This window comes from Bubalus kerabau, chromosome 8 (assembly GCF_029407905.1).
Source record: "Bubalus kerabau isolate K-KA32 ecotype Philippines breed swamp buffalo chromosome 8, PCC_UOA_SB_1v2, whole genome shotgun sequence".
NCBI classification, from domain to species: Eukaryota; Metazoa; Chordata; class Mammalia; order Artiodactyla; family Bovidae; genus Bubalus; species Bubalus kerabau.
Window position 1 is genome coordinate 89017272 of NC_073631.1, and position 27883 is coordinate 89045154.

Here is a 27883-nt window from a genome sequence, read left to right on the forward strand (position 1 = left end):
GGGATGTCCAAGAGGGAGGGGATGTATGTATACAAATAGCTGATTCACTTCATTGTACAGCAGAAATTAACACATCATTGTAAAACAATTATACTCCAACAAAGTAAATAAATAGAAAGATTCACTTCTAAACAATTCAAATTGCAGTATTCATCCTGCCTAAACCGAGGGCAGATCTGGAATGAGACACTTTGGAGGCTCTGTCCACTTCCCCTGTTTCTTTCCTTCCTCAGCATTCTTCTTTGAGTGGAGACCAGTGAGGTTAAGCCAAAGCTGGGACTAAAAATACCTCCAAGGCAGTAAGAGGGGCAAAGAGCATCTCCTCTGCGCTTCCTGGTTACCGCTCTGGCCTCCTGACCCCAGGTCTCCCTTCATCTAAAAAGTCTGAGAAAACACTCAGGATCTTTTCTACCCTTGCCATGAACTTCACACTACAGCTTGAATGGGAAATGAGTTTCACAAACGGGTGGGACAAATTGCAATTTGGCATGCACGGCTAACAAACGTGGGCATTTCCCAGTTCTGGAACATGTGTCCCAAATAATAAATTACAGACAGTGCATAGAGAGGGATTTACCCATTATGGTGTGTCAGGTGGTATGATTTATGATTCTCGGCTAAATGAGATATATACTCTTGTATACAAAGGAGACATCCATATGTCTAGGTATTTTATTTAATCAGATGACAATTTATGAGAACCATAAAACAACTTAATTCGATTCCTCCTACTGAACCAAGTCAAAAGTTCTTCAATAAAAAGTTGAAGGTACATTACTGAGATTCCTCAAGAAGTGGCAATTTCTTCTGTCTGTTAAACTTACAGTAACTTTTGCCAAGCCCTGTTCTGAAGCTGTCTCTGTACCTAGTCCTTACAACAGAGGCTGCCATAAAACAGGAGCCTTCTGGAAACTTGAGTAGTTAGGCTTCTTTGAAAAAAACAAATATTGACTCCTCAAATCAAGTGCATATTCCTCAACCTGACAATAATCTGACCCATCCTATCTCTCCTAACTCCTCCCGGACTCTGGACCTCATTTCATACTGATAATCAGCTGCAGGACTCCAGCTCTTGTCCATGCTGATCCCTGCTCCTAAAAGTCTTCTTCTCATCTTGATCCAGGTTCTCCTGATGCCATATCCTCTTCTCCAGGAAGTCTTTATTTACCACCTCACCCCCAGATTTGCTTCTCTTTTATGTGACTCAGATGGTAAAGAATCTCTGCAGTAAGGGAGACCTGGGCTTGATCCCTGGTTCAGGAAGATCCCCTGGAGAAGGGAACAGCTACCCACTCCAGTATTCTTGCCTGAAGAATTCCATGGACAGAGGAGACTGATGGGCTACAGTCCATGGGGTTGCAAAGAGTCTGACAGGAGTGACTAACACTTTCACATGCACCCAGAATGTCCTATGCACATGTTTTCAAATAGCACTTACCTCATAATGTTTCAGGAGTCTGATTCACATGTTCCTCTCTCTCTAATCAATAGTCTTCAAAGGGGAATAATATAGCCAAGCAAGGAGAGAGAGAGAAGTACAAAACAGCACAGGGAAGAGGCCAGTAAAGATGAAAATATATGTACCTTTATTTTTATATAATTATGCTTATTTTATATTTTATGATGGAAATAATATATACATATGAGTATATGTACATACAGCACAAGGTAGGTGTATTAACATGTAAAAGGTGCATCAGCCATAAGTTTGTCCTGAAGGCTGCATGAGATTTCAAGTGTGTCCAGAGCAAAGACTGTACCTTATTCATCTTTCAGTGTCTAATATATGATTTAAAAATTGTTGCTGAACTAAAACCAAGATTCAAGCCCTCCTCTCTTTCACAGAAGACTGTGAAATCAACCAAGGGTAACCCCTCTACCCTTGAGGTGCTAGAGACCTAAAGATTCAAGGTAAATGAGTGAGTTCAGAGATAAGTTTGCAAGGATAGATTTTTTTTTTTTTTTCTTTTTCTCTCTTTCACTCCTGGAGATGATTTAATGGTAGGACTCCCCTCTGTTGAAAGAAGTTGTCACACTAGACACTGAAGGATGTTTATTTTGGATGCTCTAGATTTAGCTTATAAGGTCATAGAATGGTCCCCAAAACTTATTTTCAGAGCACATTACAGTTACCTGCCAGAAATGGATGCATTTTTTTTCTCCTTGAAAAATGTTCTATTAATAACACCAGCTAATATAATTTTGAGTGACTTTTTTATTAAGTTGAATTTTGAAAATAATTTAACTATAAAATACAACCTAAGAATAAAATATTTTACCCAGGAAAGAAAAAAATAATTCTTCTAATTTGCAGACAGAAGTTTATATGATCACTGAATGAGAATTACCTTTAAAGAAAATGGTTTAGATTATATTTTATAATATATAAACAAAAACTTTTATCATATCTTTTTGGAAGGAAATATAGCAACTTATACTTTAATAATTCTAATAATGTTGAAAATATAGATTTTTTTTTTCTTCTCAATTAAAAACTTCCTTGTTTTATAGCATTATAGAGTCAGGAATTAGTGCCATTGTTTATATGATTTTACATCTTACTAAATCACAAAGTTTAACTTCTTTTCTCCATTATATCCCCCAATTCAATTCACATAAATGGCTGAAATCTAACTTGCATTAAATATAAAGCTATAACGATAAATTAAATAACTTCTCCCCAAAGGTAGTTTCATTCTTCAGAATGTTATTCCCTATGACATATGTCATATTTTATTTCAGAATCACAGCTTTGATTCATTCATTGTTTAAATATGTAACATAGAATGTATGCCCTCCTTTTTGACAATTTTTAGTGAGCTGGAATCATTTAAAATGTCAAGAAATCCCAGTCCTGCAGATGTTATACAGATGTCTATTTCAAGTAGTATTACTAACTCACAATAAAAAAGCATTGTTAAGCAATACAAAAATGCAAAGAGTGATGACTATCAATATATGGTCGTATGAACCACTGGGGCTAAATTTTCAGAGACCCAATCAGGCATCTTTTTTATGTGCATGTGATTTTATGCTCACAAACTAATGGTACCCATATTAGCATCTTTGTGCATGCAATTGGTCACGTTTCTTCAGCCTTAGCAGCAAATGGCCAAAGATCTCAGTTTGTGAAAAATTAGCTGTCAACAAATTTATGGGGGGAGACAGTGTTTGGGCAAAGAGGATACACATGCGGTTAGAAACTCAAGGTTCTGAGGAAAACTGAGCCCTTCAAAGTATTAAATAATATATCATTGGCAGAAACACATGTGTGTCCCCAACATGCCACCATCTTATGAAAAAAAAGTAATAATAATCTATTTAAAAACAGTCTCTGAATACATGAACCCATTGAGCAAATTCAGTTTTTAAAAATAAAAATACATGTATTATGACAACCTGTTTGTGGCTTTTCTGTCAGTGCTACCAGAGTGATTGCTGAGCCATATTGCATTTTCGACTGATGATTTTGTGCTGCTCTAACCTAACATGATGAATGGATCAGCACTTTGGAGACTCTGAGACTTCAATTCTCATCCAGCCCTGTCATTGACATGATCCTACTTCCATTATTTAACATCTTGGGTCTCAGTTATCCTCACTTTAAAAGAAAAGGATGGAAAAGAGGTCATCCCAGGCCCCTTCCAACTGCATCCACAACCCACAAAATCTCTATGGAAAAAAAAAAAAAAAAAAAGACTTTTTCAGAAGGAGATTTTCTTGAGGAATTCTTCATCGAAGGATAAACTGAAGGCCATGTCTAAATCAAATTGTATTAGGAGCTAAACAGATATGTGAAGGAAGTGGATTATTGATTACAAACTCTGTATATCAGGGCAAAATCAGAATTAGAATATTCTGAATGAAAACCACAGAAGAATTATAAAAGAGAATTGGATGGAGAAACAAACACTTTTAAAAACAGTCTTCATTTTGCCACTCACAACCCAACACCTCTCTCAAATGTTCGGTGTTGTAGCTTTTAGTATTAATACTATTCTCTACATCTCCAAACTTTGGAAACCCCTTTCACTAAGCAGACCTTCTTTTTCTCCCCAGTATATACAATCTGTCATGGACAACAGTCACTTCCTCAGTCTCACTACAGTCAGGTCTGTCTCTCCACTTAAAATCACCCATTATACCTCTCTGAATCTTATCTATTCACAAATACCTCTTCACATCTCATCTGCTCCCATGGAACCTGCCAGACAACTCTGACTCCCGTGCTGTCTTTATTCTGAACTGCCATGGTTTGCTTAGGGTGAAGTGGGGTGAGGGCAGGAAATACATTCATCAACATCTAGTGTAAAGGTGCTGTGGCAGATGCTACACATATTTTTCGTATAGAGAAGTAAGTGTAATCATGAAAAGATTAAGTAATTTTTCCAAGATAAACAATGGTCCTCAACCTTGACTGCATATTGGAATCACCTAAAAAGCTTTTAAAAATACATTGATGCCTGAGTTCCACATCCAGTGGTTCTGATGTAATCCGTCTAGGGCACAGCCTGGGCGTGAGGATTTTTAAAACTTTTCCAGCTGACTTTTAAAAAAAAATTTGTGTATTTAATTTTGGCTGTGTTGGGTCTCCTTTGCTGCACGGGCTCTTCTCTAGTTGCGGTCAGCGGGGACTACTCTCTACTTTTTGATATGTTGGCCTCCCATTGCGGTGGCCTCTCTTGTTGCAGAGCACAGGCTCTAGGGCTGCCGGGCTTCTAGTAGTTGCAGCTCGTGGGCTCTGAGCACAGGCTCAGTAGTTGTGGCACACTGGCTTAGTTGTGCCAGTCAAGCGGCATCTTCCCAGACCAGGGATTGAACCCATGTCTCCTGAATTGGCAGGCTGATTCTTTACCACTGAGCCACCAGGGAAGTCCCTCAGATGCTTTAATGTACTGCACTGAGGTCTACGGAGCTCCATGGAGGCAGAGCTCAGGTGTGTCTGTCTCCAAAGCCCAAGATCTTTGAGTTCCACTTGTTTTACTCAATTATGAATTACCTATTCTCAAGCTTTTGACATGTATAAATAGCAATTTTATACATGTAATTTAACCCTTCACCTGATTATGATTTTTGAAGTTTCACATTATACTTAAGAGCATGGACTCTGGGACAGTCTTCAGCTCCAATCCTGTATATTTTAAATTAATATACAGCCAACTCCTAGCTAAAAGATCTTGGACAAGTTACTTAACCTTTCTGAGCCCCAGTTAATACCGCAATGGGGATAATAATAAGGTGGTTCTGAGACTAAATAAATTAATGTATTTAAGTGCTCAGAATATCCAACATCTGAGAGGTGCTATAAAAATGTTGACTATTTCTTTTTTAGTAATATTTAATAACTATTTCTTTTTAGATAACTATTTCATTATCTTATTTTACCAATGAGAATGCCTAATACCTAAGAGGGTAGATACATCAATAATGTATTGAATTATAATCCTACTAGATAGGGAGTGATATGTATATAGAGACATGGAAGGTCATTCACCAGACCTGAAATTTTGGAGATATTACTTAATGGGTGGACTTTGAATGAGGCAGTTTTCTGGAATTCTCATTAAGTTTAAAAATCAAAGCAAAGAAAAAAATTTATGGTGAGAGGAGTAAATAAGTCCACATTGCTATTGGACGTCCTGTATTTCAACTTCCTGCTCCTGTTGACACAATTTGCCCCAGAGCAGTTCTGCTGTATGTTTCCTTCTCTTCCTTGGAAGGCATGCTGTTCTCATCTCCTTTCCCTTCTATTTTCTTCTGTCTTTTCCAGTTTCTCTCTCTTCATAGACACATACTTTTTCCCTTTCTGGGATCTACCAGTAAAAGCCATAAACTAGATCTGTTTCTGTATTTTATTATTTGGAACTATTTCCACCCACACAAAAACTCACATACACAATTCTGACATTCCTGAGTCATGAAATGCAAAGTGTATTTTACTATCCCCTGAAAGTAGAAATTCTTCCCTCTAAAATTAATGTCACAGGCTTCCCCGGTGGCTCAACAGTAAAAAATCTGCCTGCAGTGCTGGAGATGTGGGTTCAGTCCCTGGGTCAGGAAAATTCCCTGGAGGAGGGCATGGCAACCCACTCCAGTATTCTTGCTGAGAAAATCCCATGGAGAGAGGAGCCTGGCGGGCTACGGTCCATGAGGTTGCAAAGAGTTGGACACGACTGAAGTGACTAGTATGCACGCAAAATTAACGTCACACCAGATACTTTTGTTAGCAGAACCACAAATCAAAGCCAGAAGGGATAAACTTGTTTAAAACTTTCCTTTGTAACTCAAAAAGTAGCCGGGAATATTTAGCTCCTCCATATTTTGAAGAGAAACGTGAAGCAGTAGCGTCAGCGAGATCTTTGGGGTACAGCGGATGTTTGCTGGAGATGTCAAGGTATTCTCCACAGAAAATACAAATAACTGCTCTGTATTTAACATGCTGATTCAGTCTCCATTTCTGAAAAGATGAATGGCAGAAAACAAAAATTGAAATCCAGGGGCTTCCCTGGTGGCTCAGTGGCGCCTGCAATGCAGGAGACACAGGTTTGATCCCTGGTCTGGGAAGATCCTACACGCTGCGGAGCAACTAAGCCCGAGCGCCACAACTATTGAATCTGCGCTAGAGCCCAAGAGCTGAAATGACTGAAGCCTGTTCGTCCTAAAGCCCTCACTCCACAACAAGAGAAGCTACCACAATGAGAAACCCAGACACCACGACTAGAGAAAAGCCAGAGAAACAAGGAAGCCCCAACACAGCCAAAAATAAAGAAAATTATTTTTAAAAATCCAAATTATGTCTTGATATTTTTCTAATAAATTATTAAATAATTAATGTGACCACTCACCCTAAAAGCTGCAACATTTGAATACATGTTACTTTATCCATAAAATAAGAAAGATCTTACATGCAGCTTTTTAAGGATATTCATTTATCTTATAAACATTGACCAAAGCTTGTGCCTTACTCTGTGCCTGAACTTAGCTACTAACAAAGGTGAGTAGGATACATAATTGTGCTGGGTCCTTTAACTATATAATCCCATTAAATCCGCATACCAATCATGTGAGAAGAATAGTACACTCCACTTCTAACAGAGGAAAAAATTAAGGCAACAGAGCTAGAAAGAAGTGAAGAGATTCACAGCAAAAAGGCCATATATCAAATTAAGACTATTCTTCAAAACAGTAAATTATCAGAATATTAAAATAACTTTCTTATTATATATTGAAGCTCTTGATAGCAGAGAATATGACTATTGTTGGATTGGTAACTAAGCATGCGTTAGGCTAGGAAATATGTGTGGCCAGCTACGTCAATGTCAGTGATTCCCTATAGACTTCAGTCCTATGAAAGACCTCATGTACTGCTTGAAAATAAATAATAATTGAGTAGGACCCAAACACTTTAATTTTTTTATAAGCATGTGTTTTCACAGAACAGAATTCGTACTTGACTTCAGCATGAACTGTGTTATTTCAGAACATGACTACCTGATGTGATTCTGTTTGGTTGGCAGGAAGCCACGCACTGTTCCCCTGGGTTTATATGAGTGTGGTCTCCTCACTGTGATTTCTGCAATGGTGTGCCATCCATCACTGAATTCTAGGCTTTCGTGCAAACTGTAACTTCACCCATAGAAACTGAGCCAAAGAAGTTTTGCTGTCTATTTCAGGCCAGTGGATCGTGCCTTGCCTTAGTTGTTCAGACAACAGGACCTGTGACTGGAGAGAAATCACTTGGCAGCCTCACCACTGCCAATACGGTGTCGTGACTAAGCCTCAACTCCAGCAGTGCCTGGGAGGAAGGAAGGTAGGTTCTGGATTCTTCAGGGGAGACTTTTCATTTACACCGCCTGCAGAACTGAAAACCACACAATTGTTAACTCCTAGACCCATGCCTGCTCCTTCAATCTGCAGAGGAGGACTAACTGGATGCAGTTTGACTTTTTGAATGGGTGTGTTATCATAGAAGAGCCTTAACGATTTTTGCTCAAAATGCTCAATTGTTTCATTGTTTCCAAAGAAGTCTACTTGACAGATTGAGGCTATTAAAATCGTGTCCTGTGCTGACCCAATTCCATGCTGGTTTTCTCAGCACACATGGGTAAGAGCTGGCCACATCAACTGACAGTTGGTGGTTCCGAGCAGCTGGCCTTGTCAACGGCAGCTCTCACAAGACACTGCAGTTGAAATACCATCTGTGGCTCACACAGGCAGTGGAATGTTTCTGCATGCAAGACTTCTGCTCCAGCTTACCCCGTGCATTACACTGTTTGTACACGCTAACCTTCCTGATCTCTCACATTCCCGGGCAGGTCTCACGTGGACCTCACTAGACTGCTTTTCCTTTAGTGCGGCTTCTAAGCTGGTTTCTTGGACATGTGGTGTCTCCTTGCTAGGAGTGCTCTGACTAGGTAGATTCCAGCAGAGTTCTCGGACGTGCAAACTGGGCGAATAGACTGAGATGCTTGGGTAATGTGAAGTAAGTAATCCTTCTCCAGATTTTAAAGTAGTTTTTAATTAGATGGACATTTCCTTACAAACTATGTGTAAGCTCTCAAACACAGGCAAGACTGATTTAAAAAACCAACTTTTTAAAGATGCTCTATGAATCATAAAGAAAAAGAAAGTGTTAGTCATTCAGTTGTGTCTGACATAGTGCAACTGCATGGACTGTAGCCCATCAGGCTCTTGTGTCCATGGAATTCTCCAGACAAGAATTTGATACATAATGATCACTTAATAAATATTTGTTAAGTAAATGAATACATTAAAATCTTATTTATTCCTAATCAGAAATCTGTGCAAAAAAAAAAAAAAGAAAGAAATCTGTGCAGCAGCTTTCTACTTAAGAATATTGAAGTTCAGAGAGATTAATTCATCTATGATCATACATGTATGTGAGCTGCCACAATTTAGGCAGTTTTCACCACCAATCTGGACAATCCAAACTTCATATCCTAGAAATGTAGGACTGGAAGCAATGAAAGTTCTTGTTGATTTAAGAAGTCAGACTTCTCAACACCCTTTCAGAATATCATTCTGACGTCAGAATTTATAGTGTTCACAAAGATTCCAAGTGAAAATGTTAGTCGTTCAGTTGTGTCTCACTCTGTGACTCCATGGACCATCGCCCACCAAATTCCTCTGTCCATGGACTTTTCAAGGCAAGAATACTGAAGTGGGTTGCCATTTTCTTCTCCAGGAGGTCTTCCCAACCCAGGGATTGAATCTGGGTCTCTTGCATTGCAGGCAGATTCTTTACTGTCTGAGCCATCAGGGGTTCCCAGAAGTCAAGATTCTTCATACCTTTTCAGAATATCATTCTGACCACAGAATTTAGAGTTTTCAAGAAGATTCCAAGATGTCACCATATATTAACCTGAAAGTAGATGTTAAAACTCATCACTGAAGTCTATGGCTTTGGACAGGACACTGTTTCTCAGGTTTATTTTCTTCATCTGTAAAAAAAAAAAAAAAAAAAAAAAAAGGTGTGAATCTTTATGATCTAATCCCATGCTGCAGATTAATCAACTTTGTAAAAAGTGAAATACCTTCTTACCTGTCAGTCTTAAAATACCCTAGCCTGAGTGTCTTAAATAGATTTTTATTTCTCACTTTTCTGGAGGCTGAGAAGTTCAGGATCAGGGCCGCCTGGACTTTTGTTGGCTACCTTGCTCAGATGATAAAGAATCAGTTTGCAATGTAGGAGACTCAGGTTCCATCCCTGAATCAGGGGTCAGGAAGATCCCCTGGAGAAGGAAATGGCAAACCACTCCAGGATTCTTGCCTGGAGAATTCCATGGACAGAGGAGCCTGGTGAGCTACAGTCCATAGAGTTACAAAAGAGTTGGACACTACTGAGCAACTAACACTGTAACATATTAAGTAGAGAGAGCCAGAGACAGAGAAACAGAGACACAGAGAGCTCTACTGTTTTCTTCTTCTTATAAAGACACAAATCCCATCATGAAACCTGCATGCTCATGGCCCCATCTAAAGCTGATGGGGACTTCCCCAGTGGGCCAGTGGTAAAGAATCTGCCTGCCAGTGCAGGACACCCAGAAGACATGAGTTCGATCCCTGGTCGGGAAGATCCCCTGGAAGAGCAAATGGCAACCCACTCCAGTATTCTTGCCTGGAAAAGTCCCACGAATAGAGGAGCCTGGCAGGCTACAGTCCAAAGGGTTGCAGAGAGTCGGAACTGATTTAGCAACTAAACAATAACAGACCTGATTACCTCCTAAGGCTCTGCCTCCTACTACTGTCTCCTGTTGAGGGTGGGATGGTGTTAGGGTTTCAACAACTGAATTTCAGGAGGACACAAGCATGAAGACCACAATGCTGTCTTTGATCATTTCAAGGCATATTATTAGCAACTCTACAAAGTAATGATAGGAAAAAGGGAAGATCTTCTTCTTACCTGTTAGAGAGACATGGCGTTACGAAGACTGAAAATAAAGGCATGTGTTCAGATCAGGGGATCCCCACACAGACCAGCCAGGGCTTGTCTTAGTGACTCTTTGGGTCGAGAAGTGTCCTTCAGACATGCAAGCTTAGAAACTCAAATTTATCAGCACACTGACCATGGTCCATGGTCCTTGTAAATTAGTATCCTGGTCTGTTTTGTTTACCAGGATGCTAATTTACTCTTTACACATTAGGGAAGAATTGTACATTTTTATCAGAAGAGCACAACCAGAATTAGCAAAACCATCCCTCAAGCAGTATGGAGAATGCCTGCGGGGAAGAGAAAATGGGTGTGGATGCCAGGGAGGCAGAGGCTGCTTAATGGAAAAAGTCCATCATCGACACTGAGGAGGCAAAGAAAGTAAAGAATATGTATAGCATAATTCCATCAGTGTAAAACCTAATGCCTCCATGCTTACATACACAGAAAATTTCTGGAAACAACAAACCTTAAGAGTGATTACGTAAGTGCAGGGGAGTGGGGAAGGAGTGGGATGGTGACAGGATTGGCCATATGTACTGCCAGGCTGGGGGCGAAACGGAAAAGCAGGACCCTGTGGTCAATAATTATTACGAATTTTGAGAAGGTAAAAGCAGAGCCAGAAAGCAAGTACAGGACCCTTATACACACAGACCCTGTGTGAATGCCCAGGTCACATGGCCACAAAGCCAGTTCACGTAATAAATTATGGTTGTGTGTGTGTGTGTGTGTGCCATGGAATCTTCCAGCCAAGATTATTTGATTGCGTTGCCCTTTCCTTCTCCGGGGGATCTTCCTGACCCAGGGATTGAACCCTCGTCTCTTGCGTCCCTTGCACTGGCAGGCAGATTCTTTACCAATGCACCACCTGGGAAGCCTGAATTATGGTTGATCAGGTGTAAAGATACCTTTTTACATACAGGTTTCCTCCACTATCCACAAGTAGAGCTCTCCAATGAAGTCTTTGGTAAATCAAAATAGAGGAAGCCAAAGAGTACTCCCCATTTTCTGAAAGTTCAATTTATAGTATTTTGCTTTCCTGAAACTCCTAAGTTAGTACCTGTTTTTGCTCACCAAAAGAAACCTAAACAGGATTTTTGCTTTTAGGGAAAAAGCCTTTCCTAACGTAGGTCTTTCATGAAAAGAAGTGGCATAAATTGAACTTTTGGAAAGCAGGGGATACATGTGTGTATTACCTTTATTTTTACAATGGGTGAGCACCTTTTTAAATCCCAAAATCTGTATTTTTAAAAAGCTGTATACATCAGAACTTGGGCAGAGGTAGTGGAGATGAAAAGCAGGGGAAAACAGAAAGACATTTTGTATTCCGAATCACAGGATTTGGTAATGTGCAGACAGGTTTATGTACTCATATACCACACAGCACAGAGATGGTCGTGTCAACATTCACGATTTCGAGTATGAAATAGCACTTATTTGCAGAAAGTTCCATTTATGATTAGGGGTTTGTAACAGAATATTGTTCCTGCACATCTATTTCTTATTCTTCCAGAGTAAAATGTAAATATACCTGAGATCTTGAAACTCTTTCCTTTCATTACTGAGACAGTTTCTTATCCTACCTAGAACTTTTTATGGTTACCATTCTATTTCAAAGACATATGTTGAATTGGCCAAAAATTTTGTTTGGATTTTACCATAAGCTGTTCCATAAGATGTTATAGAAAAACCTAAGTGAACCTTTTGGCCAGTCCAATACATATTAAAGCATATCGTTACAAAAATAGAAAAAGAAGTAACACAAACATTTTTTATAAACGCTCAGCTTTTGTGGGAGGGTCGGTAGGGGACACTTTTTGCCATGTCAAGAGTTCAAGAAAATAAACATATTATTTGAGTGATATCATACAGAAATTCACTTTCAAATGCCTAAGTACAGCAGGGAGCAGTAAGTGCCTCTGACTGGCTCTCAGGAATGAAGTGACTTTTTTAATTCATTGAAGACATTGAAGTAACTCTGCTGCCCCAGGTCAGAAACGTTGCAATCTCAGTTCTCCCTGACATGTTATCACAGAGTGGAATCCAGCTGATCACTTAACACAGTTAAGCCCAGATCACTTTTTCTAACTTTTGGGCTGTCACCTTGTCTATTCATTCACCTAGCTTTTGTTGAGCTATGAATCTATTCTGGGTGTGCACAGCAGGATTCTCCAGGTGCCAGATATCTAGTAGGAGAAGACAAATGAGAGAGGAGTGAGACAAATGAGAAGACAAGTGATCTTTACAGTATAGCACAATCACTGCAGAGGTTGGGAAAAGCCCAGAGGCTGACACCTGACCTGGCTGGGAGAGCCTTGGAGAGTTGCTGAAAGAGAAAGTGCCCGGGCAGAGTGGTGTTGGTAGTTATAAGCAATCTACCAATCACATGACTTTGAAATAGTTTAATTGAACTAGAAAAAAAAAGATCTTCATTTTTCTCAAAAGAACCTGCAGTGAGGGTCATATCACTTGAGCTTAGTGCTTCCTTTGATTTTTCTCTTACTGCAGGGAACAGAGAATGGGGGGAACAGACAATGGGCAGGAACCAAGCAGGTGAAGGGTACATGGAGATGATTCTGAGTTCCTCATGTTCAGTTTGCTCCAATTTATGCATCTTGGATTGTGTAAAAGTGGAGACATACCTAGACATGCAATTTCTAATGGTGCAGTGCCCTTCCTCATTTGAAGGCTGTCAGTTAATATGGAAAATTCAATTTCAATTAATATGGAAAATTTAACAGTGAGAATCCAACATGTCACTGTTCCCATGTATAGTAGTACAAATACGTTGTGTTACAAAAAACAGAACTTTATTTTAAATTTCAATCAAGGCGACCTTTAAGAAAATACATTAAACTGAGTTATCTTTTTCCAAAGAACCAAATTTAAAGGAGACAGAATTTGGGCCCATGAGACTTACTGGAAAGTTAGGCCTTCAAATAGTGTTCTACTTTCTTTAAAATCTCGAAGTACTCATTTTTCTCAGTTGAATTTCCTTATGTTGTTATTATGACCTTTTACATCATTTTACTACTGCTTTACATTGATGAGTGGAAAGCTATACTTGGAAATGGAGGCCCACCTGTGGAGAAGGAAGAAAACACGAATCAATTGGGGTTTAAGAGGTGGTTCAGGTTTCCTGTAACTTTGACTGGGAATGTCACTGCACTCCATGTGTAAGAGGGGCCAAACTTTTTATACTTCAGTCATTAGCCTTTACTTCTATGAATGGGAGGCTGGTCTCTGAGACAAAGATGACACAGGGCTTCTCAGAGCGTTTGTATCAGTTTCTATGGCATACTTGTTCGTGTCTGGAGGGCAAGTAAATATGAGACCCCTTTTAAACTCTAAATTTATCCAAATATGAATTACTTAATTTGTAGGCTTTTGTAAATATGCATAGGTTTTATGATGTACCATCATGCTGAGTCAAAGCAAAATTTCCATTGAAAAAGTATAGGCTATGTGTTACATTGTACTCTGACAAATGTCTCTAAATACATACACGCCTCTTTCTTACTCAGTAAATTTTGAATGGAACATTTATAAAAATTTATCAGAGCATAGTTTTGTAATCACAGTGCAAAAAATACATAAGAAATAGTTTAGAAGGAGGATAATGAAATTTATAACTGAAAAAACTTAGGAGTCTGACCAAACTGAATAAAATGAGCTTTATAAAAATTTATCAGAGCATAGTTTTGTAATCAGAGTGCAAAATACATAAGAAATAGTTTAGAAGGAGGATAGTGAAATTTATAACTGATAAAACTTAGGAATCTGACCAAACTGAATAAAATGAGCTTGTATTTTGTTTGTCAGTTGAAAACATAGTTCAGCTGACAAACTCAGTAATTTTATTACTCAGTAATAAAATACCTGACAGAAGGGTACAATTCAGAAAGGAAAATATAAAAAGGCAATATTTACTGAAAGCATTTAAGCTCAGCTGTTAAAACAGGAAATGTAACTTACATTTTTAAAGCAATGTTTGCAAGTTAAGTACTGATTTGGACTTAAAGTTGTTTACATATTTGAAGTACACCCAACTTATAATAGTATGTTCTGGTTAATATGTGAATTCCATTATGGTTACACAATTCATTGTTGCTTGTCAGTTTCAATAAAAAGAGGTGAATAGAAGGAAAGGAGTGTACCTGACTCTTACCAGGAAAGGATGGCATACACATAAAGCCCACAATACAGAGTAAAGGGCTTTCCTCTGTATATAGAAGAATAGAAGTCACTTTTGTTCCAAGCAGCTAGACAATCCATGTCTAGGTGATATTGTTGTTTGTTTTCATTTTTGCTAAATTTCATGTGTTTTAGAGTGACTTGCCTGTACGTTGGTTGGTCATCTATAGCCAGTTTGATCAAAATGCATCATTGAAAAACATTCATTGCAATCATATTACATTTCATAGAGAAATGCTTTGTTGAGCTTGATTTTCATCCTGCCCTAAATATCATTAGCCATCTGATCGGTCTCAGCTTCATATTAGAGCTGACTCACCCTCTACTACCTCACTTGGCAGTTATCTTATGAGAGTGGTGGTGCTCAATCATGAGGCTCATGTGGAGCTTTCTAAATGTATAGGCTATGCTTGGCCCTGGACTAGATGTAATGAATAAGACTACTCCTCACTTCACTTTCATTTCCGTTATTTACCATGATGAGAGCTCCTCAGTAAGTAGGTGTTGTCAGGATTAATGGACAAGGAGCTCCTATATAATTTCCCCTCTTGGAAGGTTCCAGTGGGTTCCTATTTAACTGGCTGAGATCTGTGCTGGCATCTACACGCCCTTTGTTGGCTCTGAAGAAATATCCCCATTTCTGTGAATATTGAAGGTAGAATCTATGCAAGAGGAAAGAAAGGAAGATGGAAAATTATTTTAAATCAAGGATTTATCTCCCTATCTATTGATTCTACATATACCCACTTCTTTGCCAGCTCCAACAGATCAGAAAAATCTGAGACCCTAACAAGCTACCTATTGAGTTATAACAGTGAGCCCCCATTGCCCCTCTTCATTTCTTTATAACTTGCTTTGCTAACTATTCCTTGTTACTTTTGGTGAGTGTGGAGAAAGGAGGTAATGGGGTAAAATATTTACATATTTGGGTGTCATCAGCATTAGTTTCCTTTATTCATGATGAAACAAAATGGGGAGAAAATTGTTTTATTTTACATTTTAATCAAAAATTCTGAAAGTGTTGATTGCATTTTCACTGATAAATGATTGTTCTTGTTTGTATTTGTCCCAGAGAACCCATTTCTCTAAGAGTAGAAGCCCTTCTATGCATCGTATGGATGATAAGTTTAGCCTTTCATATACTTCATGTTGTCGCTTAGTCACTTAGTTGTGTCTGTTTTGTGACCGCATGGACTGTAGCCCTCCAGGCTCCTCTGTCCCTGGAATTTCCCAGGTGAAAATACTGGAGTAGGTTGCCATTTCCTCCTCCAGGGGATCTTCCTGACCCAGGGATTGAAACCGGGTCTCCTGCATTGCAGGCAGATCCTTTACTGACTGAGCTACAAAGGAAGCCCTCCATATACCTCATACTTTTGCTAATTCACAGGTGGAAAATCTGAATTTAGCGGTTTTTCTTTTTTCCCACACTTAGCATGTGAGAGAATGTGGTAAAGACTAGCTAGGCATTCATCATATTCATTTCTTTCGCTTCCTGGCACAAAGCATGACTACATTTCTCAGTCTTCCTTGCAGTCAGGTGTGTGACCGTATGGTTGGGTTTTAACCAATGGTATGTGGGCAGCAGTGACAGGCCCATCCCTCAGGGTGGGCCCGTAGGAAACCTCGCAGCTCTTTACTCCTCCCCCGGCTGGATGTCAACACCCAGTGAGTTCTCAGAAACTGTAGCTGAGGAAGGCCAGGTCTACTCATCCTGGGACCCTGAAGGACCTCCCTGCCCCCACACATACCCCTGCCTTGAACCACCTGGACCATTTTCCTGAAGAAGTATACGTCGACAGTGTTTAGGCCACTATACATTGCAAGGCTCTATTTGTTAATAGCACTTAGCCTATGTCACCTAATGCAGGGAGTATATCATGTTGAGAAATTAGAAAAGAAAATAAAGATAATTAAACCATTGCATGGTTTTTAAGAAGACTTTTAAATCAAGTGCAAGCTTTAATAAAGCCTAAGAACGAGGTGTGCTTCTAAGTCTTATAGTCCATGGCGGTATGAAAAATAGTAGGAAAAACACCAGACCTTATCCTTTTCAGTGACACCCTGCATGTCAAGTTTGGGGAATAGTAACAGATGCAAAACTCTTCTAAACACATCTTTGTTTCCTGATGATGAGCTGAGATCCAGCCTCTCATGCCACATTGAGACACAGATGTTTCTGCTCCTCTCCAGAGCCCACATTGGTGGAGGTAGACTCCCTGCATTGCATCCCAGGACCAGAAGAGAGACGCTGCATAGGAAAATGCCATTCAATCTTTGGAATAAACCTGCCACTGGAATCCAAAATACTATTAACGTTATTCCTGTGATGGGCTTTATTGAGCCAATGCATAATCTTTCCCTCTTAGTCCATTGTTCTATAGAAGTAGAAGTAAAGTTACTTAAGCTGATTATTTTTGCATGAGTTTTCAAAATGCTTTTAAACACAAGGATTTAATCTAATTGCTGCCACTATTGCTGACTGATTTTTTTAATTCACATAAAAAGCCAATATATGTTCACTTAGAAAATGCATATTTTTAGTAAAAAGAATAAATTGTCATTCACTTCAAAATAACCAGGGTCTTTTCTATGCATTCATATGCTTTACTTTTCCAAAAATTCAATAATATGTATATTCTGATTATAATCAGATTTTTATAAAAGTAAATTAAAATGTTCCACATCAGAATATACCCTTATTTCAATATCATTGTTAAAAGAGTAAGCAAGTTAAAGTATATGATTATACCTTAATATAATCAACCTGATAGATATATGTTATGTTGCTTCCAACTTATTTTGCTTTTAAAATATGTTTTCATGGGCATTCTCAAGTATTTCTTAGAAGTAGAAAACTGCCAATTTATATACAGAACATCAAAGTCTCCAATCTTCCATTAAAAAATAAAGACTAATTTTTACTCTAGGCGCTATTCTGGACACTTGAAATTCAACAGTTAAAACAAAGAAAGAAAAAACTTTCCTGTGGTGCTTAATATCATTGGAGCTTAAAAAAAAATTGATAGAGGGAAAAAGAGTTATTTTAATATTTTATTGCTAACTGATTATTTTTATAATTGCGTATTGGTTAATTATACTTTTTCTTCTTTGATTGCATCTGCCAGCCAACACCTGCGCATACTAGTATAAGGTAGTAATTTTCACAGGAAAGAAGAATTTTTTACAAATTGTGTGGCTAGTTATACGTATATGTTATGATAATTTAGACCCTTTACAATGGAAGTTGAAAACAAATAACCTGCTCATTTCCTTTTAAAATTTCACCAAGTAGAATGATCTAAATAAAGACCAAATACGAATCATGTGGCTGAAAAGAACCACGCTTATCCCTGGTATTATTTTCTAGTTATGTGTATTTTAAAAGCTGATATTTTGAAGTTAGAAATCTTTTAGTTAAGAATACCAATTAACCTCTTCCAAAAATGGCTTCCTCTACAGAACCAGCAATCTTAAATTCACAAGTGCATTTACATCTTAGTTATAATTTATCATTTCTATCTTTCATGAATAGGAAGGCATTGGGATAGAATAATTCTCTAGAACATAGTCTTCTATATCAGAGCTGTATCTACTAGATTCAAAAAATGCTATCTCGCTGTTTGCAGTTTAGGAGAACTTGTTTTGCAGATGGTGGTGGTATTTTGCAGATGCCCCTTCCTTCTTCCCGGAGCTTGTTAGTTACTGATGAGCAGTGGATACATGAGGGACTTTTCAGAGGCTGTCAGTCTGCTTGATTCAGAACGTGCTTCACCAGCAGCCTACAAGCCCTGTTGAGAGTCTGTAACAGGGTTAGTAGGACAAGAGAGAGGATGCTGTGATTTAGACACTTCCTATCTTCACTGACTTTTTCTTTGAAATAGCTAATGAATTTAAAGTGCCTAGGGACTTCCTTGGCAGTCCCATATTTAAGACTCTGTACTTCCACTACAGGAAGCACAGGTTCGATCCCTAGTCGGGGAACTAAGATCTCACATGTTAACTGATCCCAGAGTACATATTACATAAAACCAACAATTAACAGCCAAAGTATACACTACAGTAACACAAAAAAATACAGAAATGCAGCCACTTGGAAACTGAAGCTCCCTCTCCTAAATCTTGGATCAATGAGAAATCAAAGATAGTTACAGAATGCTTATAAGAAAAAAATCGTACGAACTATTTCCTATTAAAACAAAGCAAATTGATGGCATTAAATTGGTGTCATATAAAAATAAAATAAAGTGCCTCGCAGTGCACTGACTCAAAGGACATGAGTTTGAGCCAATTCTGGGAGATAGTGAAGGATGGGGAAGCCTGGCATGCTGCAGTCCACGGGGTTGCAAAGAGTTGGACTCAACTTAGCAACTGAACAGCAACCAAGCGGTGCACTGCAGGGCACTCAAGGAGCATTCCAAAATGCTTCTTGCCTTTCCTCTGCCTTCATGCTGGCTCTTACTTGCTGTGTGCTGGGTGCCAGAAATAAGTATTTAAAAGCTCATTGAAGTCTTTTATGGTGTTGCCATTATTTTCCCCAATTTACACATAAGGAAATGAACCCACAAAGAGGTCACATACTTTGTCTAAGATCATCTGGTTAATAAATAACAGTACCTAAGAATTCTGAAAAACAGATTCTTTGCCTCTGTCATGCATTGGTGGTCTGCATCTTCCTACAACCCCACAGAAAAGACTGGACATTTAGAAAATATGTTTTCTCTTAGGAATAGGCAGCTACTTGGATTTTCTTCAGCTTCTGTAGCCCACAACACAGACACCCAGTGATCTTACTGGCTGCACAGAGATAATGCATCTTGATACTGAAATGGAAAGAATCTGTAAGAAAAATCTGTAGTGGAAATTTAGCTTGACTGGATTGCCAAGGTCCCTTACTGGTATTAAGAGCTGAATTGTGTTTTTACCCAACCAGATTCATATTTTGAAGTCCTAGCTCGCAGTACTTCAGAATGTGACTGTATTTGGAGACAGGGCCTCCAAAGGAGTAATTAAGGAAAAATGGGGGCTTGCCTGGTGGCTCAATGTTAAAGAATCTGCCTGCAATGCAAATACCTGGTTTGATCCCTGGGTTAGGAAGATCCCCTGGAGGAAGAAATGACAACCCACTCCAGTATTCTTGCCTGGAGAATCCCATGGACTGAGGAGCCTGTGGGGCTATAGTCCATGGGGTCACAAAGAGTCAAACATGACTGAGAGACTGAACACACATGCACAAGGAAAAAATAAGGTCATTATGCTGGGCCCTAATCCAATATGACTAGTATCCTTATAAGTAGAGGAGATTAAGACATAGACATACACACAAGACCGTATGTGGACACAGAGAAGATGACCATCTACAAGTCAAGCAGAGATGTTCTCAGAAGAAACCTACCATGCAAATACTTTGATCTTGGACTACTGGGCAAGAATCATGAGAAAATAAATGTCGGTTATTTAAGCTACCCAGTCTGCGTTGCTTTGTTATGACAGCCTCAGCAAACTATTAACAACACAAATAAAGCTGGATCTTTACTAGTCTCTGAAAGGAAGAGCTTTTCTGATTATTCAGAGTTCCTTTTTAAAATCAGAATTCTGGACCAGAAAAACAAATAAATAGTTATAGGTCAAATCCAGTAAGGAGAATTTCAAGTGATTTCACAGAGTATTTTTCTTATATTGGGATGTTGACACTCCAGATGGAACTTGACCTAGAGGATCAGTGACTGGGGCCTTGACATCTTAGGTCACTCTGTTGAGCTTGGCAATGCTTATTGTAATAGTGATTGGAAGGGAATTTCTGAAAGAGAATGCCTTCTGGATTTCTTCACACTGCTACTTGAATATACCATGAAAGAATAAACCTTTGCAGAGTCTCACTAAATTCATTATGGATGGATGAATGCAGTAGTGCCTGACAAGTGATGGTAGCGGCCACTTTAAAATCAGAAGAAAATATGTGCATAACTATTGCAAAGGGGAGCTTCCCAGGTGGTGCTGGTGGTAAAGAACCTGCCTGTCAATTCAGGAGACATAAAAGATGTGGGTTCAATCCTTGGGTCAGGAAGATCCTCTAGAGGGGGGCATGGCAACCCACTCTAGTATTCTTGCCTGAAGAATCCCATGGACAGAGGAGCCTGGCGGACTATAGTCCATAGGGTCACAAAGAGTTGGACATGACTGAAGCAGCTTAGCATGCAGCACACAATGCAAAGGGAAATCTCAACAGAAAAAGTAAAGAACTGAAGAAGGAATTAAACCTTATCCAGAGACATTAAAAGGAATTGTCTCTAACAAAAGTCCCTTTGACTTTCAGTTCAATAAATATTTTTTAAATGCATGCATAATACTATGGGGGAAATCAGAATTTAGAAATTAACCTTGACTCTGACCTTAAATACTTACTGATATGATATAAGAAAAAAGATAGAGTCACAAATAGCTGTAATTTCATGTAGTCTTTAATAAAAGCAGTAATGGAACTGAAAATTATAATGAAGTCACAGAGGACAGAAAGGTCATTCTGACTGGGGCATTGGACAAGACCCTCTAGGAGAGACGTCTGTGTTAAGTCTGGAGGTTGTATAGCATTTACACAGACTATTTTGCAGAGGGCAGGGCTTTGTAGGCAGATGGATTAGCACAAGGAAAAACAGATGTTGTTGACTGCAAATCATGTTCAGTGAAAAAGTAGAAATCTGACCTGCTTACTTGAAGGAAAGTGTTGAGAGGATGGGGCCATTGACCCTGCCCTTGGAGATCAAGGACTTGGATTTGAGTCCTGTGTTCCCCATTTACTAGATTTATAACCTCAATCTCCCTGAGCCTCAAATACCTCATCTGTGAAATGAGATAATGACTCACATCTCATGATTATGGAGATTAAAAGTGAGTACTCAGTGTGAAATCTCCACCTAGCAAAAGCTGATATGCAATAAAAATTCAGTAAATGTTAACTGAACCTCAGAGTTAAAACCTGACTCTGCAGAACATGGAGAGCTGATAAGATTTTTGAGCATGAAAGGGAGATGAGACATTTGGAAATTTATCACAGTATTACTGTGTGGAGAATGAATTAGAGGGCAGCAATGGTGCAAGAGGGCTTTCCTGGTGGTTCAGATGGTCAAGAATCTGCCAGCACTGCAGGAGACCCGGGTTTGATCCCTGGGTCAGGAGAATTCCCTGGAGAAGGAAACAGCAACCCACTCCAGTATTCTTGTCTGGGCAATTCCATGGACAGAGGAGCCTGGGAGGCTACAGTCCATGGCATGGCAGAGTGTGACATGACTGGGCGGCTCACACACACGATACAAGAAGATCCATTAAGCAAGTGTTAACAACACCACACCTTTGAGGCCATGGGAGCCTCAAGCAAGACTGTGCTTATGGAATTTACAGGAGGTGATAGATGAGAGGCTTCCCTGGCAAATGGCCCTGGGACATGCACCCTGGAACATAGACTGCTTTTCAGAAAATCAAATCCTAGTTCTGTGGCTTGTTTCTCAAGTAGTAGCATGACTTCTATTGAACTAGCTAACATCTACAAAATAAAGAGAGTGGAACATCTCTAAGTACACTTGCAGCACTAGAATCAGTTCAGTTCAGTCGCTCAGTCGTGTCCGACTCTTTGCGACCCCATGAATTGCAGCACACCAGGCCTCCCTGTCCATCACCAACTCCCGGAGTTCACTCAGACTCACGTCCATCGAGTCGGTGATGCCATCCAGCCATCTCATCCTCTGTCGTCCCCCTCTCCTCCTGCCCCCAATCCCTACCAGCATCAGTCTTTTCCAATGAGTCAACTCTTCGCATGAGGTGGCCAAAGTACTGGAGTTTCAGCTTTAGCATCATTCCTTCCAAAGAAATCCCAGGGCTGACCTCCTTCAGAATGGACTGGTTGGATCTCCTTGCAGTCCAAGGGACTCTCAAGAGTCTTCTCCAACACCACAGTTCAAAAGCATCAATTCTTGGGTGCTCAGCTTTCTTCACAGTCCAACTCTCACATCCATACATGACCACAGGAAAAACCATAGCCTTGACTAGATGGATCTTTGTTGGCAAAGTAATGTCTCTGCTTTTGAATATGCTATCTAGGTTGGTCATAACTTCCCTTCAAAGGAGTAAGCGTCTTTTAATTTCATGGCTGCAGTCACCATCTGCAGTGATTTTGGAGCCCAGAAAAATAAAGTCTGACACTGTTGACACTGTTTCCCCATCTATTTGCCATGAAGTAATGGGACCAGATGCCATGGTCTTCGTTTTCTGAATGTTGAGCTTTAAATCAAGTTTTTCACTCTCCTCTTTCACTTTCATCAAGAGGCTTTTGAGTTCCTCTTCACTTTCTGGCATAAGGGTGATGTCATCGCATATCTGACGTTATTGATATTTCTGCCAGCAATCTTGATTCCAGCTTGTGCTTCTTCCAGCCCAGCGTTTCTTATGATGTACTCTGCATAGAAGTTAAACAAGCAGGGTGAAAATATACAGCCTTGACGTACTCCTTTTCCTATTTGGAACCAGTCTGTTGTTCCATGTCCAGTTCTAACTGTTGCTTCCTGACATGCATATAGGTTTCTCAAGAGGCAGGTCAGGTGGTCTGGTATTCCAATCTCTTGAAGAATGTTCCACAGTTTATTGTGATCCACACAGTCAAAGGCTTTGGCATAGTCAATAAAGCAAAAATAGATGTTTTTCTGGAACTCTCTTGCTTTTTTGATGATCCAGCAGATGTTGGCAATTTGATCTCTGGTTCCTCTGCCTTTTCTAAAACAAGTCTGAACATCTGGAAGTTCACGGTTCACGTATTGCTGAAGCCTGGCTTGGAGAATTTTGAGCATTACTTTACTAGCATGTGAGATGAGTGCAATTATGCAGTAGTTTGAACATTCTTTGGCATTGCCTTTCTTTGGGATTGGAATGAAAACTGACCTTTTCCACTAGAATACCTTATGACTATTTGAATCAATAACACGTTAAGCTGATTAGATGAGAAAGCGAAGTGCCTAAGAGGGATAGAAAAATTAAAGATAGCATAAAGAAAGCAAAGAGCTTTAAACATGAGTTAGTGGGTCAGTAGATTATGTCATTACTAGGAATATGGAAAAGGAAAATGAACAGGTTTGGGAGAGAAGAATTAATGTCATTTCTTACAGTTTAAAGGGCTGTCTTTCAATTGGATATATGTCTCTGTTTTCATCAGGTTACTTATTTTATAGTCTTCTATGTCTTATACACATCAGATTTGAAAGCAAAATTTTTTTTAACTTGTAGATTCTTTTCATTGGAGACTCAACCAACAGAGGGATAATGTACTATCTGATTGAAAGATTAAATGAAACCCTGGAGGAATGGCAGAAAGTGCATGGCACTAAATTCTACCACAATGTCAATGGAGGGAAGACCTTGATCAGTTATTCCTACTATCCCCGGTTTTGGATGAGCCCTTCCTTGAGACCAACATTTGAAAAAGCCCTTGAACATCTCTTGCAAAGGTACAATGGAACAGTTTTGAATGAAACCATACCACAATGTAGTGATGTTTTACTAGCAGTCATGATTGTTTGCTGTGTATCAGATGTGCTGAAAAGTTTAAATACCAAGTATTAATAATATGGCTGAAAACGAGGTAGAAATGATAAGGAGGTCTTGTGATCAGGATGCCAGCTAGGGCTCAATGAAATGTGAGGCAGTGCTGTTAAAATGTTTACCATCTGTTTCAAAGCAACACGTGTTGTTTTTCTTTCTGGATTTCAGATCAGGTCCCCTGGAGAATACCAGCCAGACTGTATTGGTTGTTGGTGGTGTTCAGTGGCTTAATTCCAATCACCTGCAAATTATTCACAAGGTTTTAAAAAGGTAAATTCCTGCAACAATAATTATCATTTGTATTCTAAGTAAAAAAAAAAATTTACTCTTGATGTGAGTGAATTTTATCAAGATTTTATATAAAGGATAACTTGTAATTTAGAATCCAGCAGTTCAAGTCCAGTTTAAAATGTTTCAAAAATACTTTTGTATCCAATCACAACATGGCTCTTTAGCATCCAAGTCTCCATTTGCTACAGATCAAAACATGCCCACTGACACATAAAACTATCCACACACACACACACATACACACACACACAAAAGCACTAATGTACAGCAAATCTATAAAATGCGAGTTTAGTCCTATATGGCAATTATCACATTCTAAAGGAATTCCTCTCCACTTGCTTGTGTAAATACAGACATCTAGAAATGTCATCAGAGTTTATGACTTGAGATCTGCTTATTTCACAGGGAAGACTTACTCAATATCCTTGTGATCATCAAAACTTTGGGAATTGGATTTCATTTGCCAGTGGATGGAGTGCACTTCTTAACACAGGTAAATCCATATTTTCCAGGCTGTGTGAATTTCATGGTTCCTATAAGGATCCTTGCTGGTGTCTGAAAAAGGACCCAAAAGGCACTGTATAATATTCGACAACCTTCATAAAATTCAAAGCAGATGGTACACTTAAGGATTATGATTTCAAATCAGTTATAATGATTCCTAGAAATAAGGGGACAGTTCAGTTCAGTCACTCAGTTGTGTCCGACTCTTTGCAATCCCATGGACTGCAGCATGCCAGGCCTCCCTATCCATCACCAACTCCTGGAGCCTACTCAAACTCATGTCCATCACATCAGTGATACCATCCAACCATCTCATCCTCTGTCGTCCCCTTCTCCTCCTGCCCTCAATCTTTCCCAGCATCAGGGTCTTTTCAAATGAGTCGGTTCTTCACTTCAGGTGACCAAAGTATTGGAGTTTCAGCTTCAGCATCTGTCCTTCCAAAGAACACTCAGGACTGATCTCCTTTAGGATGGACTGGTTGGATCTCCTTGCAGTCCACGGGACTCTCAAGAGTCTTCTCCAACACCACAGTTCAAAAGCATCAATTCTTCGGCGCTCAGCTTTCTTCGTAGTCCAACTCCCACATCCATACATGACTTACTGGAAAAACCATGGCTTTGACTAGATGGACCTTTGTTGGCAAAGTAATGTCTCTGCTTTTTAATATGCTGTCTAGGTTGGTCATGACTTTTCTTCCAAGGAGCAAATGTCTTTTAATTTCATGGCTGCAGTCACCATCTGCAGTGATTCTGGAGCCCCGAAAAATAAAGTCTCTCACTGTTTCCGTTGTTTCCCATAAGGAAAACATAAGGGGACACCAGCCCATAAATAATGCTTTGAATTCATAAAGAAGAAAGTGGGACCAGAGTTTGAAAAATAAAGACCTGAGGGTTAGATGAGAGGGCTTATGTTGTAAGTATCCTCTTACCTCATTCACGTTTCAAACACTGTAAAGGCTCCTGCTAAAATCATATATGAAATTGTCAGTATCAATGAGTAATTTGGAAAAGAGTGGCTTTGGGGAAGAGGATTTCTGACTGATTGCTTTCAGAATTCATCTTTGAAGTAGTATCATTCATTTTGCCTCAGGTTGGATGTTTATAAATGAAAGGAGTCGAGGCCTCTGATCAGTTCTCATAGAAGACAGTAAATCGGTAGTCTCAACACTAAATACAAGCCTCATAAAAGAAAGACACCATCTGTAGGTAAGACAACCAGCTGCTCTTGCTCAGCAAGGAGAGCTCACAGGCAGCCCAGATTGTGTGCAGTTGCTCAGGGGGAGCTCAGGAAGCACTGGGAACTGGGGAGACAGGAAGCTGTCCATTGAATGTGTCAACCAAGTGAGATTTATTTTTGTGTCAATTATGAGTGCTCCTAGCTTTCTCCAACACACATCACAGGATCCCCGTCTCCTTTCTTGAAACTTTACTTTCCTGGCCACCAGATCTGTGGTGCAAAAGCATGAGAAACAGTAGAAAGTGGCCAAAGTAAAACCACCAAATTCAGCTTCTTGAAGTCAGGCAGGGTTAAGGTCATGTAAAGTGAGTTGAGACATTTGGCATCTGGGGTAGCTGAAGGGATTCAGGGATTAGAAGAGGGGTCTTTTGATCATTTCTTCTGTGGGTTATGAATTGAATCTCCTTTAATGTTATTTGAGGTCTGCAGGTCATGTTTGCAGCTCCTTCTTGAGGACTCGGGTAGCTCCATTTTGCTTCCTTGATTGCGGCCTCTCAAGCAGAACTGGAGGAACTGTGATGCCTCCAGGTAGATTTAGAATGAACTCATCTCAGCAAACAGACCTTTGGCACTTACCATGTGCCAGATACCATGAACCATTGTGCCTGCCATCAGGGCTTCAGTGGTGCTCATCAGTTTTGCAGACTTGGTGAAGATGAAAGGAAGGAAGAAGAGGAAGGGAAATGATAAAACAAAAGAGGAAGTTATGGCAATAAGTGGAGGCGGAAAAGAAACCTGAATTCGTCATCAGACCTTGGCATTCATCATCCTCATTGTGGCCATTCAAGATGTGGCTTCCACCTTCCTAGGTAGACTTAGTCCTTGCATCCAGTGTATATGCACCCATGTGTACTCACATGTACACACACACACACACACATGTGCACACACACACACACACACACACACTCACTCCACCACTGTTTCGGCTCCTCAAGCACGCCTTGCTCTCAGTCACCCCCAGATCTTTAAAGCTGCTGTTCCCTCTTCTTGGAGCCCACTCTCCACCACCTTCTCACCTGGGAAACTTTCGGTCACTCTTCCAGTGTTAGTTTAAGTGCAGGTTCCTCTGAGAAAACCTAATTGAGGACTTCCGAACTGAGAAGACCCTGGACTCAATTGGCTCTTCCTGCCATGAGCTCCTGTAACTATCTGGTGCCCTTGTCTGTGTCCCTCAACAGATCCCGGGCTTGGTTGTCTGTCTCCCCTTCTGGTCTAATCTCAGTGGGAGCAAGGTCGGGGTAGGGGAGGGAGGTCTGCATTGCTCATTCTGGTCCCCAAATGCAAATGACAAATCTCAGCACACAGGAGACTCTCAGAAAGCCTCTCTTCCTTTTGGGCAGAGCCTCAATCAAGACTCAGCCCCCTTTTCTAAATTTGGACCATCTCAGAAGCGCCTTCTTCCCAGCTCTAGAACTTCTGGTGGGATCAGCAGAAGCCTGTGTTGCAACAATATTGCAGCTCAACTTCTCTCTCTGCCCAGTTTGTCTTCCCTCATTCCCTTGGAGGTGTTGATCCCAAGGACGGGGGTACCTCCTGCTGGCCCCCTGCCTGCTGGTTTCTGGCTCAGAGTCTCTTTCTCAGAGAACTGACCTTTCTCTAGAAACCACTTACTGCAAAGTTTC

The 27883-nt window shown here is 39.9% G+C and overlaps 1 protein-coding gene across 5 annotated transcripts in view; it reads left to right on the top strand.

Annotated features, from left to right (window-relative positions):
- Positions 1-27883, top strand: part of CPED1 (cadherin like and PC-esterase domain containing 1) — a 324109-nt gene that overhangs the window by 271996 nt on the left and 24230 nt on the right. For 4 of the 5 annotated variants that reach the window (XM_055590783.1, XM_055590782.1, XM_055590781.1 and 1 more), the window contains 4 exons: positions 7674-7810; positions 23912-24132; positions 24395-24496; positions 24923-25010. In XM_055590783.1, coding sequence (XP_055446758.1) covers positions 7674-7810; positions 23912-24132; positions 24395-24496; positions 24923-25010 — 548 coding nt within the window. Of the gene's footprint in view, positions 1-7673; positions 7811-23911; positions 24133-24394; positions 24497-24922; positions 25011-26111; positions 26228-27883 lie in introns of all 5 variants that reach the window. The other variant, XR_008718075.1, reaches the window with a different exon arrangement.